General features: G+C 44.8%; 1 protein-coding gene across 1 annotated transcript in view; it reads right to left on the reverse strand.

Moving 5' to 3' along the window:
* Window positions 1–7,418: 7,418 nt before the first annotated feature.
* The window catches only part of LOC119399304 (28 kDa heat- and acid-stable phosphoprotein), a 34,804-nt gene continuing 27,659 nt past the window's right edge, over window positions 7,419–14,563 (reverse strand). Inside the window, exon 6 of the mRNA XM_037666116.2 lies at window positions 7,419–7,934. Within this exon, the coding sequence (XP_037522044.1) occupies window positions 7,870–7,934 (65 nt within the window). The 3' untranslated portion in view covers window positions 7,419–7,869. The remainder of the gene's footprint in view (window positions 7,935–14,563) is intronic.

A 14,563-nucleotide genomic window follows, 5' to 3' on the forward strand; every position in this document is an offset into this window, starting at 1 on the left:
TGTATGTGCATTTTCTCTGTTAGGGGTTGGGAAGTACTTGAAGGATAATTTGTCTTGAAAGGGGATATTTAAGTGCAGGATTTTGTTACAAAGGGCAATATTCAATGTGTAGCAGTCAAAATATGTGTTACAAACATTGTCAATAACCAAAGGGCTGAACACATCCCCTCTGAGTGGATCTGCATGTGGCAGAAACGTCAGCATATCAATCGCCGCCACACTTAATCGCCACTGATTGGCCTTAGCGTGTTTTGCCATCACAACAGCAGTCTGGCTTCATCAAAGGGGACGCTCTGGTTATGCGAGCAAAGATGGAGAAAGAAAAGTTTGGCTTTTAGCTTGTCTGACACATCATTTTATACAAACCGGTGAAATAATTTTTGAAGGTGCTTTTTTTTTGCTCTCTTTATGGACCTAGACCTGAAACAAGCCAAGGTGTTCATTGTTACCTGAGCTCAAAGCGAGTAAAAGAGCTGAAAGCGAAATGCATACACTCGCACTTCTAACATATGTAGTATTCAGGGGTGGAACAGGGTACATATATGGGTTTGGGAGAAGTCCTGGGAGAAGGCAAAAGTTCCTTTTGTAGTAGGCTTGGAGCATCCAGAACGACATTTTGGAGCAAGCTTGGAGCAGCCAGAAAGGCTTTTTCCAGCAAGTTTGGGGCAGTCAGAGAGAATGTTCAGAGCAGATGTAGACCCTTTTCACAGCAATTGTGAAGCAACATTTGTCCAATGCTGCATTTGGGAAACACTAAGCTCAATTACGTTAAACCCCGGATGCTATTATTATTAAACAATTCCAGGCAGCATGTGGTTTTGTTGGAAGCCAGACGATGATCCTCTCCCTGGGCTGCGCATTTCAAGGGCACAGGATGGGACATGCGCATGATGTGGTGCTATCAAGCCAGCCAGTGAGGGCGTGTCTCCTGCAACAAGTATATCACGCATTGTGTGATGAAATGTTCAACAGAAAGAGAGCGCTCGTCCTGTGTCCCATCCAGTCCTTCTTTGCTCACGCTGCAGAATTTTTAGATGTGAAGCAGCTTTCGCGCTGGGCTTTGTCCGTAGTTCCATTGGCGACCGTCTGCTTTCTAAAACCTACCATAGCCATCTGTAACATATTGAGCGCGCGCTCGTGCAAAGGAGAAGTCTTCTTCGTCTTGTTCTTCGACCGCCTTGATGATGATACGTGCAGAGCGCGCGCTCGCGCCAAGGAGAAGTCTTCTTCGTCTTGTTCTTCGAACACCTTGATGATGATACGTGCAGAGCACTTTAGGGGTCCGGGCTGCCGTATGCTGTCCTAGCTTGGCATAACGCAGACAAAACCACATGTGCTGGCTCGCGCATAGCGCGTTCGGGCCTGTGTAAGGGGCGGTGTAAGACGCTGTGGCCTCTCCCCCTTACGCTCTCTCAGCAATCATGTGATGGCGTCGGCGAATGAGATTTTCTGCAGACGTGCGATTAACCAACGCGTTGTATCCTAGTCAGAACACGCTGGCACGCGCTAGCGCGTTCGGGCCTGTGTGAGGGGCTGGGTAAGACGCTGTGGCCTCTCCCGGGCCCTTGCACTCTTTCAGCAATCACGTGATGGCGTCGGGGAATGAGGTTCTGCAGACGCTGCGATGAACATGCGTGGCGTGCTCCAACAAGAGTTCGGGACGAGTAACAGCAACAGGAACTACAGTGTAATTCATGGTGTGCTCCACATGCAAGACGCGTTAACATCGGGCAAGGTGTCCGTGATGAATGGAACTTTGAGTCAGCCCATACGCTCCTTCGCATCCCCACATGGTTCCCTTTAGTGGGAGATGGTGAAAATTTCTTTTTGCTAAGAACTGACTGGACAACTCCGAGATTTTTCTACCTTAATTCAAATGGGTTTCTGCGACAAAACTTTCAAAAATACAGAAACTCAAGACTGCCAAAGACATTTGGCTTACGCTTTCGGTAAAAAAAAAAATCACACAAAATCTATTCCATCAGAGTGTGACGCAACTTTCAAAAATGCAGAAATTAAAGATTTCCAGAGGCCTTACCTTACTGGTCACAAATGACACCAGATTTTGTTTGTGAAGCTGCGAGTTTACGTAGGAATTAACACGCAAGCACAGCGTTTAATTTTCACGTATGCGCTACAACAATGCAGAGCAACTTATATAAACACTATTTCCGGTGCCGCGGTTTAGCCGAGGTGGCAAAGCATTCGGCTCACAACCGAAAGGGCGCTGGCTCAAATTCCACGCTGAGAAAGACGAAAGCCATAGAGGGATGCGGTTACCATGGCTAAAACACAGTTCGTGCCCAAAAGACTCGTGGTTCTAATCGCACTGCGGGCAATGCTGAGAATAGAGGGTTTCACTGTTTACTAACACAGGCCCTGGACCGCTTCCGGTTTCCTGCGCTGGCGTAGGCTAATAGAATTGGCGGGGAACAAAAGCCTTGGCGAGTAGCCCGTAGAGTTTCAACACTTTTCTCCCTGTGTCTAGCAAAATATTTGAATTAAATATTCTTCTAAGCTACGCACAACACTAAAAGAGTTAGTCTTTAACTATAAGTGCCTTTTATGTGAAACTGGAAAAAGAGTTTTCCCTTACTCTGACAAATCTTAAAAAAACGCTTTACGCTTCGGTGTTGCAGAATAATAAATGAGGTGACCGGAAGTTTCTTGGGGTACACCACGTGCTCCTGCTATCGCAATCTTGAAACCGTCTATACGATGATGTCATCATGGGTGTATTGAGGCTCACACTGACACTCCACCATTGGAGTTGTAACCAATTGTTGCAATAAAGTACAGACCGACCCTTACACGCGATAGAGAGGCTGGCGAGGCCTATAAAGCATGCTCGAGATTATTTTTTTTTCGTTGGATTTTAGAGATAAAAAAGGAGGATCCCCGGTTCACTGCACGTGGCCACTGGTCCCATATGTAGCAAGTTGGGTGTCCTCCAAGCGTCTTGAGCTTCGCACCACTGCGGCACTGTAGCACCACCCCGAAGTCCGCTAGTACCCATTCGGAAACCGGTGGGTGGACGGCCGGCACTGGGGATCGAACCCGGTACCTCCCGTAATGGGAGCGGACGCCCTAGCGTTTCACCACCGCTGCGGTGAGGGTTCCAGTAAACAACGCGCAAGATATCGGTTTCATGAATATGCGACGAAACTTTAAGAGTCGAATGGAATAAATAAAGGTCAGAGTCACTCTAGGTGGGAGGATCCCTTATTCCAGGAACCGTCTTGCCACAATCGCATCCATTAAGAATTCCAAGGGTTTTAGCCTTACTTTTATTTATTTATTCATGTTACTTCATGTTATCCATGTTATTTATTTATTCATTCACAGGCCCCAGAGGAGCATGGATCCGAGTAGGGGGGGGGGGGGGGGGTTACAGAAAAATCAGTAAATAAAGCATAAAAAGAAACTATATCGAAAAAGAAAACAAAGGAAAATTGTACAATGGAAGGGAGAACAATTAACAAACACTATAAGTAAGCAAATGCAGTAAAACACAAAATGAAGAAAAAAAAACTTTATACAAAATCAAGGGAACATATAAACTTGCAATTGCTCACGAAATTTGGCAGGATCTCTCAAAGAAACAATTTCATCAGGAAAGCTATTCCAAAGTGCGATGGCGCGCGGCAATGCTGAATTGTTGAATGACCTTGGACTGTGGCCAAAGATATGCGTCTGAAACTGAGATGTTTATGATTGAGATTATGATTGAGATGATTATGAAGTCGACTAGATGCATGCGAAGGAATGTCAAGCGAGAGGCGACTGCTCCACGAGTTGTAGTAGTACTTATGGAGGTGGCCAGACGGGTGACAGAAAGCAGGAATCCAATTAGTAAGGACAATATCACGTTTGATTTGAGTGATGCTGGATCCACGATTATACTTAGAAGTTATGAAGCGGGCTGCACGACATTGGATGGATTCCAGTTTATCTATTAGGTATTGTTGATGAGGAGACCAGATCGACGAAGCGTATTCCGACTGAGGGCGTACAAACGTTTGATAGGCCTGTTGCCGAATGGTAGATGGGGAACGACACAGATTCCGGCGCAAGAATCCCGGAGTAGCTGTTTGCTTTCGCGCATATCTTGTCGATGTGAGTGCACCAGGCAAGATTAGTACAAAGATGAACACCAAGGTACTATTTGTAAGTAGATGAACGGGGAATTTCAGCTGAACAGATAGAGTGAGGAAACTTAAAAACCGATTTCCTACGGGTGAAAGTACGCAGCACTTAGATGTGTTAAGCGTCATTTGCCAACGGTCACACCACTGATTTATTAATTTTGTAAACTTACGCGGTCTTCTTCACACTTAACAGTTCTGTACACCACGCAGTCATCTGCGAAAAGACGAATTGAGGAAGAAATGTTACGAGGCAAATCATTAATATAAATCAGAAAAAGAAGAGGGCCTAATGCGCACTGCCCTGGGGCACACCTGATGAAACAAATGAAGCAGACGAGCTGAAGTTATTTACAAATGTAAACTGCTGTCGATTGGATAAGAAATTTCGAAGCCAAGATAATGTTGATGAGTCCAGTCTGAGTTTAGCTATTTAGTTTGACAGTGGGCAACTCTATCAAATGCTTTCGCATAGTCAAGAAAGATGCAGCAAGATGCAGAAAGATGCAAGAAAGAATGATGGCGCACATGGCAGCCTGCACATTTTGCAGGCTGGCTGGCCACAGTCCCGAAAGTCTTCCGCAAGACGAATTGGGTAAAAACCAGCGGGAAACACGAACCACAGAGAAGGAATACGACGGGACATTGGAGATTGTAGCGAGAGGGGGCGGGCGGTCTGAACAAAAATGTCAGCTAAAGGATCTGACATCAGGATTCGAGAAAAATATAGACATTGATCTCCAGAATGACTGAAATCTGGACACCAATTCTGAAATATATATCATTTTTGTTCCACGGTTACGTTTCAACACTTCGCGACCGCATGGGGTGCCTCATGAAAAAAGTACTCAAGACGAGCCTCCTCTGCGTAGCCCATGAACATACCTATGAAAAACACATACGGGACAAAGACATTCATGTGCTGCCCGGGCCACCAGCCAAAGGCCCGCGGGCAATGCGAGACCTTTGGGTCATAGCATCTATGAAAACTGTGCGCGAGCGCTGTTTCGTCTGTGGAATAATCCTTGGTCCTTGGCTGTGATTTTTGTGGCCCAAGATGAAGCAGCACATGATCTGAGCACATGAAGGTAGTCTGCGCATGCGCGGCGGCGATGACGGCACGCACGCCATGTTTTTTTGGTGGTCACAGCGTGGTGGCAGGAGCAAACTGAGGGCTACCTGGCGTGGCAGATTTGCGAATTTTCCCGAAAAATACCAGACCTCCGAGAATGTCTACCGGCACGCGGCGGGCAACTTCGGAGGTCATGGACCCCCAGTTTCGATTTCAGCAATTTCTACTAGAGACACTGTTCAGCCCTGAAAAATGCCCACTGCTAGGTGACAGACACCATCAAGCCCGACTCCGGCGCAATTTACGTTGATATTTTCAGGATGGCGCAGTATATCCAACTGGAAGCACTTTGGTACAGTTGGCACAGGAGTGGAATCACTGGCTTAAGAACAGGCTGCATTCGAGCAACAGCACCGGGAACTTGCCAGGGAAAGGGCTCGGCGTCAACGTGCGGAGTCTACAGCGAGTGTTGTGAAGCTGACGCTAAACACCTGCGATGAGCCGTATATAGGAATAGAAGGAAAGCACAGAAAGCACAAGAAAGCACACACACGGCAAGATTCGCATTTCCCCCATTTTCTCGACGAGAGAAAAATTTTTGAATATTTTTTTTTATGTCTAGCACAATAAAACTACTATCCAGTCTTTAGGAAACATTGTTATAGTAAAACTTTCTCTACATCTTTGAAAAATCTTGAACAGGGGCTTGAAAGCAGACTAGACACGTTACAGAAAATAAGTAACCGATTACAATTACAGGTACTTCCTTTAAAGTTTGATTAAGAAAGGGAAAATAGACAACCACCCATTAGCAGCACGAAGCCACAAGGAAATCCAAATGGATTTCTCAGAAATAAAGCCTCTTAGTTGCCGAAAAATTCGTCCTGGTCCAGGGTTCGAACCCGAGACCAACGCCTATCCGGGGCGGTCGCTCTACCAATTGAGCTAACCAGGAAGCTAGCAATTGGCAGCGCGAGGGCGAATTCATCAACAACTCGATGAATTGACGAATTTTTCGGCAACTAGGAGGCTTTCTTTCTGAGAAATCCGTATGGATTTCCTTGTGGCTTCGTGCTGCTAACGGGTGGTTGTCTCTTTTCCCTTTCTTAACCCTTCCGCCACCTTGCGGGATTCCGCAGAACTGATTTGCAGTTTAATTGATTACAGTGGTCAATTACAGCCCCATAAATGTAACTGAGCAATTACAGAAGTGTAACTGATTACTTCTGCGTTACTTTCCTTCAAAATTTTAATGCCGTAACACAAGTTCACTCAACTACAACGAACTACTGTGGCTTGCATGGTAGAGAGAAGGCTAGAGGCTTGCGTGAAGGCTGGGAGACTTACTGTGGCTTCTATGATATAGTGTTGGACGTTCTTAACTTTCAGCAGGAGTTGTTTTTCAAAGCTGTCGTCGCTGATTCTACCACGTTTCCTCATTAACAGGTCACTGAACACTCCCAATGCATGCGCTGGAGGGAAGGGCGTTATTATAACGTAGGAACACCTTGCCCACCAGCTCGTAGTTGCGCAGTGCTTCGATGCTAGTGTCCACATCATCTGTGAAGCATTGTGCTTCGCTGTTGCTGGCACTCGAGTAAGGCGTTGCGGGTAAGGCCAAGGAAAAGGTAGAAACCTCCCCGGTCCCTCTGTAGGACCCCCCCAGGCTCTTACAGGACGGGGGAACCCTATGGAGTGGTCGCATATTTTTTGGGACGAGAACTGCCGTAGAAGACTGGTTACAACTCCATTTTCGAAAAGTAATTGATTACTGGTAATCAATTATGAGAAAATATAATTGGATTACAGAGGACGTTACAGTTTCGAAAAAGTAATCAATTGAGTTGAGTCAAAAAGTAGAGTTTACAAGTAATCAATTATATTGCAAAATTACAGAAAAATGTAACTGATTGCAAGTAATTGATTACTTGCAATGCGTTACGGACAACTCTGCTTGAAAATCCTTGAACACCATTGAATTTCAGCCTTCAAGACCTGTATCAACCCTGTGTAAGCATAACACCATAGCTGCTATGCCACAGTGGAAGCATGAAGTGGGGGGTGGGGGCACTTGCTCCTCTTTAGGCGCCCCCGAAGAACATCCGTCATCATAGTCGAGCACCTCCCCATCTTCCAGAGTAATCCAGGTGCCACTCTATGCACATAAATGTGAGAATAAGTAACAGAATAAAAGATGCATATCACGATGGCATAACAGCGGAATCACTCTTTTATTGTGGGCAAATTTACAGAATTTGTCCCTGAAATCTCAAAATCCAAAGCCAAATCAAAAATCCACTTTCGATGCTGTTACAATATCATCTTTTGGATACATTCCTTCCAAATACAAGTGAGTTCAAGGCTCACACTATGAGCCGTTTTCGAGCCATGCCAAATCTAGATTTAACATGTGCAATCTGGCCAATGACACGTTAAGCTGTCTCAAGCTTACTTGAGTTATGAGCACTTTCATCAAAACAAACTCAAATGCAGTGTTTTGACTCTGGAACTCATTTTCAGGAGAGGTTCACAACAGTAAGAAACTGAGAACGACATACACGGATGGGATGGCAAAAAAGCATCTTTCATAACACCAGAAAATATTTTTTAAAAAAAGAGGGCGAGTTTTGAGAATAACAGTTGCGGCTGTGGTCACGTCTTCTTCCCTAGCGCTTTGTTGATGCTTTCCGCCTTGGCCTTCCGCTCCGCCTCTTTCGCTGCATCAGAAATAAAAAAGAGCCACTTATCGCAACCTCTGCAACACCATGGCCCAAATTTCTTGCAAAAAAATATTCAGCACCTTTTCAGATTATCACTGCAGTAAAGAAGTATCAATGAAATGTGTCTCCCAAAGTAGCAAGACTTTCACTGTATGCACAAATCTGTCTTTTTCATAGCTCTCAAAAACATCACACATGTTCCTGCTTCTTTAGTTTCTCATTGAGTGCAGTAAGATCTCCAAAATTGGATAGCGGCGAAATAGACCAGGACTACGAAGGAACACAGATTCGTAGTCCTGGGCGATTCGTAGTCCTTCATAGTCCTGGTCGATTTCACGCTATCCAATTTTGAAGATTATGAACCAACTGGCCCAGAAACGTATTTTGTTAAGTAAAATCTCGTTAATTTCACCCTAATTCGGAAAATCAGATAATTTTAGGGATGGGCGAATATTCGGGCGTTTCAAATATTCGAACGAATATTACGGTATTTGAATTCGCTTCCACAAAAATTTAATTATTGGAAATGAGCAAAATACTGTAAAATCCCAAGCAATTCCCCCCCCCCCCCCACCTGCGGTGAAAGATAATCGGACAAGATTTGGAGGGGGGGGGCCCTTGTTTGGTCGCGGAACAAAATTCAAGATGGCGGGGAATAGCTTCTAAAAAGAATGCACACCTGTGCTTCTAATCAAATACTTTATCGAATACTTATGCATTTACTGCTTTTACTGAAGCAGAGGGAATCCCCGTGTGAAGTTTCATGTGTTATGACAAGAGAGAAAGACATTCTTCAAATGTTCTAGCAATTTGTGACAACTCAGAATGCAACCCCGAGGTACGGCACTGTAAAAGTACCAAGAAATCGTGCACTTAGCTAAAGACCCTCAGAACTTCGGTTCCTAGGAATCTCTGCTGCAGGATTCTGCAGCGGAGAACAAGTTGAAAAAAAAAATGGTGGTAGGGGAGGGGGGGGGGGGGCGCTTGCTCGGGATTTTAACGGTACAGTAGAACCTGTTTATAACGAACTCGAAAGTGCTGTGAAAAATGGTCATTATTTGAGTAGTTCGTTGTAAGTGGACTCGCCCTCAAAAACGTGCATTTAGCGACCAAGCCAGCTTTTTTTTTTCTGCGCATTTTTATTGAAAAGTGTTAACAACCCCTCCGGTGTCACGTTAGGCATTTTCGCTTTGTCAAGCGACGCCCGCTGCGTGCACGAGTGAATTAAACTGCCTTCTCAGTAAAGTGACACCGTTTTACTGAACTATGGTACCACCACGTGGAGCCGATGATCCCTGGCTAGTTGCGTGCAGCGCGTCGCCTACGCTGCTCATGCCATCACTGCCAGGCCACTTGCTGTATTATGCGCATTTGTGTTTTCTTTGTGCCCGTTTCACTTTGGACCGTGCACGGATACGTGCACGCCTGTTCGTTCAATGAAGCGAAGACAAGCATTCTGCAAGTAACGCGCACTCTACGTCTCCGCGATGCTCTGACGGTCCTGCACGACGAGGCGCGGCGCGCTTGGGTTGTAGCCATAGTTATCGCCTGATAAAACACTAAGTATATGCTCGCTGTAAGTGAATCGACGTTTCTCAGTGCCCGTGCCGCTCAACACCAGCAAGCTACTTTCGTTTCCACGAAGCGACGCGCACTTCATTTCGCACGGCGCGGCGGCGGCGAACTTGACGGCAGCATCGTGCTTGTACTGCTCGTACTGCCGTCAATCCGAACAGTTTACGGCACACGTGCGGCTGCGCAGATAGCTGCAGATGACTGTGATAAGGTTGTCGGCGATAAGTCATAATGGCATGTTCATCGCTGGCCGCCGCATCACCTTCGCTCTCTTCTGCACGTTGCTTATCCGTGAAGGCATCTCCACAATCACGTGGAAGTCGTAATCACTGATCGACCGGTCTCTGCCATTACCGAAAAGACGAAAGACATTTTGCGGCACATTGTGGCGTCGACGCAGTGAACTTTTATGTGCTGAAAAGTTATCGCGGTCATCGCTCATTGCATTTAATGGCTTCTTGCGTTCCAAGGCGTAGGTTCATCGTAGGCAGTCGTAGCTGCAGAGACCGGCGCCAGAAAAGGTTGCTGCGCGAAAAGCTGACCACAAGCCTTCATGCTGCCTCTTTTTCTTTCTTTTTTTATTCCTCACTGCCATTCTGCCACTGAAGAAATGCCTGGAAAGTGAGCAACCTCACCCGCAGCATCAAAATCAGCTGTGCGGTGCTCGCCGATCTAGGGTATCTTTGCCGCGAGTAAACTAGAGCGAAGCACGCGCGAGCACGCGCCTCTCTCATACTTTAGAATGTGCTTTAGAAGGCCCGTTTTAATTTTTTGTTCGCTTCGTATGCGCCACATTTTTACCACGACCGTGTATGAAGTGTTAGTTGTAAAAGTAGGAGGGTTTGAAAAATGTTTGCTATATATGGACGCAATTTCAATGGGTAGCATAGGAAAATCGTAAGTGCATCAAATATGGTCGTTATAACCAATAGATCGTTTATATTTGGGATCGTTATAAGTGGGTTCTACTGTGTATGTATATTTGACCACACACATATATAACCCCTGTAAAGGTGGTTTCACTGCACAGATGAGCGCTATGCCGTGAAACCACCCATTCGGAAGAAATGCGCACTGCTGCGAAGCCACACTTCAAGGTTAAATGTACATATTACCTTCACCTCAATTAATTATCTTTTAAAGTTTAAAAGCGTGTTATAAGGGTTTATATGTGTTAAGTAAAGTTATTTTAAAAATGCAATGTATTGTACCACCTAAAACTTGCACCCTACTGCAATTCAAATCTTGATACTATTCAATGTTGCTTTGCACTTCACACTTTGAACCAAAAAAGTGACATTCACACATGCCTAGTTCCAATTCTTTAAAATATTGTGCAAGTTAGTTGGGCCACGACAAAAATGCTAATTTTTCTTAATATTTTATATATGTTATTCGAACTATTCAATTCAAAATTATTCGATCAAATCACTATTCGCTTTGAACCTCAAATTTACTATTTGCCCATCCCTAATAATTTGAACATGTTCTCTGGTCCCGGCCAGCATATACAATGTTTAAGCGCATCAAACTCTCGTCAATTCTGTCATATTTGGCCGCAACCCGGTTAATTCAGATGATCCTTGAAGCACACCGAGTGTGATGCGCAAAAGTGTGAAAACAGCGTTCGCAGACAACCAAAAGGAGACTGGTGCAGTCTCCATCGTCATTAGCGCGAACCATGCAGTAACTGCGGTAACTACCAGAAAACCCGAACGCTTGATGCTTATTTGCGCTTACCACTGCATCTGACACCGCATGGGCCACAAGTGTTCAAAAAAGTGTGGTTGCTATAAACAACCGCGTTCTTGGCCACCAAGGCTTCAGTGGCTGCGGCTGTGGCAAACTTTTCGTTTACGTTTGTGCTTGGCTAACTTGAACTGTGTGGGCGCTATCTGTGATCACGTCGACAGCAACTGAGGTATCGACTGCAGCGGTTGTGAAAAGCAGCAGTTTCGTTTTCGTCCTGTGACTTCAGAACTGCGTAGTCACCATCCATGATTGTGCCAGGTTTCTTCCACACGGTGCTGGGCAGTATCGAAGATACATGTATCTCCGATACTATCTTAGATACTCTTTGGGTATCTTGTATCTGTATCGCGATACGTCTCGCAAAACTGAGTATCTGTATCAGTATTTCCGATACATTCAATAATGTATCGTGTATCTTAAGATACAAGATACTGCTATAGAAACACCACCGTGCAAAACAATAAACGTCGACCGGAATTCCGGTTCTCAAGCTGACATTGCTGCCACTAAGCCACCTGAATAAAACTAACGACAGTAACATTCTTGTATATTTCCGCCAGAGCGCTCCAGTGAGCACAGGCGATGATGTTTAAGCGTCGCGAGCAAAGTCACGTGATGGCGCTCGAGTCATTGCGACAAAAACAAGCGTGTGAACGTCTACTCGCAGCCTACCTTTTTTTTCTAGATGTTTTCTTTCTTCTTAGTCGTGTTGATATCATGACACTTGTTCATAGACCCTGATCTCTGCTGCGTACTCCAATGCGTGCGGCGCCTTTCGCACAAATTCTGATGCCGCTATACTGTCGCTATCGAAGTTTGTCTTGCGTGATGCTTCATTGCAATGTCTCAAGAATGCAAGAATGGGGCTGCTTTGCGTCTCGCGCCTTTCACACATCAGCGATTTAAAAGATCTTGTGGATGCAAGCTTGACTTGCATAGTACGATGAGACTGACTTACATGCAAAGGAGATTCTAACAACCGTCCCACTAATGGTGCTGACGTTAGATGCAGTAGAACAAGCATTGATGTAACAGGGAATATTTTGACGTACTGTGTCTTTGTTCTTCCTGCTAAATTATTCAAAAAGTTGTTTTAATGATAACTTGATTGTTAGCACAAGTGCTTTCTTTGCTGTCTTCCGTTTGCATCCCATACATAGTTTTTCGCCCATCTGTTTATTGTAATATGTCTTTTGTAACCTGCTGCTAAAATATGTTCTCTGCTTTATTCTTATTTTTTAACTGTCTGTGAACGTGGTTTTATTTCATATTTCGCGGGCTTTCTCTAAAAGCCCGAAAACATTCACCACGCAGCATGTACGCTGCCAAAAAAAAAAATTGAGTCTGTCGTTTTTAAATTCGCTCTACGATGTGTCGAAGCACAGTTGGCCCTAAAGTGAATATTAAAAATGTTGCAATGTCGCATAACTGACCTTATTTAATTAACCAGTTAAGCTTAGTACAAAACATACCACAACGAGTGCCACATGACGGCAAACCAAATACCTTTGGTTTCATTCAGCGGCGGTTAACCACTTGTTTTTTTAATACTGGGTTCTACTTACGTGAAACACCCTGTATACTTATTCACTCTGATTGTTAATTACAGAACCACCTTGCTATTTGACTTAAATATATTCGTTTTCCTTTTTTTAGGTCACCTTAAAGTATTCTTATTGTTACAAATCCGCAGGTAAGCAGAGCTAGAAGTGGCAATAGTGTGAATAGCAGTGATAACCTTCGGCGTTTTGTGCCGCTAGAATACGTCTGAGACGTTTCCTGGCACCTCAGGTTCTCTCGGAGAACAAATGGTAAAAGATTGCACGTTAGTGAATATGTTGCTAACGAACGCTTTACGCCAGCAGATAAGTGAAATACAGTAAAAGCTCGTTAATTCGACTCTCGTTAATTCGGAAAATCGGTTAATTCAGACACGTCATCTGGCCCCTGTAAATATACGCATCACTCTATGAGACTGGGCTCTCGTTATTTTGGACAGATTTGACCACAAATCGGATAATTTGGCGACTTTTGGGCCATTGGCGAGGCTCAAAAACGAAAAAAGAACAAAAGAACAAATCGCCATGGACATCAATTATCGACTTGGCTTGGCTTGAGACTGGTTGAATGCCTTTTTTTCGCGTGTGGGTTTTGTTGCTTTGTTCCCGTTGGTGTGCTGCATTGTTGATCGCCGATTTATCGAGGAACGTTTCAAAAGTACGGCTCCTTTAGCTTGATCGTTGCTGGTGCTTTTGTGCTGACCTTTCGTGTGACCGCACTCTCCACCGATGGCAACGCTGGCGAAGCGGCCCAAGTAAGAGGCCAAGGACTTCACCACCAAAGTAGAAATCTTGCGTGCTCTGAATAATGGGCTCTCCCGACAAGAAATGATGAAGAGTGATCAAAGGGGATCCTTGTATCGGCAGCAAAAGAAGCAAGGGACGAGTAACCGTACTTTTAGTCGCCAACGTGACGGGAACAGAGCGCTTGCCGCTTCTCGTTATCTGAAAGGTTCAAAAGCCATGCTGCTTTAAGAACATCAACAATCTTCCCATGGGTTACCGTGCCAATCGAAAAGCGTGGATGACGGGTGAAACTTTTGTGGACACTGCAGACATCATGCGAGCTGCTGAGCACCTTGAGGGGCTCAGAAAAATTGTGTCCGCGTGAATATCTGCTCGAAAACAGACAAGCATCCGCGATTACTTTGTTAAGTAAAGGTATGTTGAAGAAACTCGTGCATTTATTGTGTTTATTTCGACCATTCGATAATTCGGACATTCGGTTAATTCAGACATTTTTTCCGGTCCCTAGAAATCCGAATTAATGAGCTTTTACTGTATGAAAAATCACTGCAGTTTTATGTCCTCAATTAATTGTGAGCGCCGACTATGTAGTTCATCGTCTTTACATGATGCGTCACGAACAATACCGCTACCAACGTTGTTGCTGCTGTACACCTGTCGGTGGATGCGGTATTACGAAAACAATACGCTTGTGGACAAGGTAAGACTGCACAGCGGTATTTGCGCCATCGTGTGAAGGCACTTGCAGGTAGATGGTAACCAGCTAGCTGGTCGCCAAGTAGAGCAGCGACACCAATAAACTACAGAAGTGTCAAGCAAAAACTACTAACAGCGCAGCAGTTAAAGGGGTCGACAACTGGTCACAACGTGCGATTAGATCCTGGCAAAAGTAATACGACACTGAAATATAGGGACAGATTCCAGCATCCTTTTCGCCTTGTGAGTAGGATTTATATGTTTAAATCGTGTTTAAAAGTAACGAGAACCGGTACG

The sequence above is a fragment of the Rhipicephalus sanguineus genome, chromosome 7 (assembly GCF_013339695.2).
Source record: "Rhipicephalus sanguineus isolate Rsan-2018 chromosome 7, BIME_Rsan_1.4, whole genome shotgun sequence".
Classification (NCBI taxonomy): domain Eukaryota; kingdom Metazoa; phylum Arthropoda; class Arachnida; order Ixodida; family Ixodidae; genus Rhipicephalus; species Rhipicephalus sanguineus.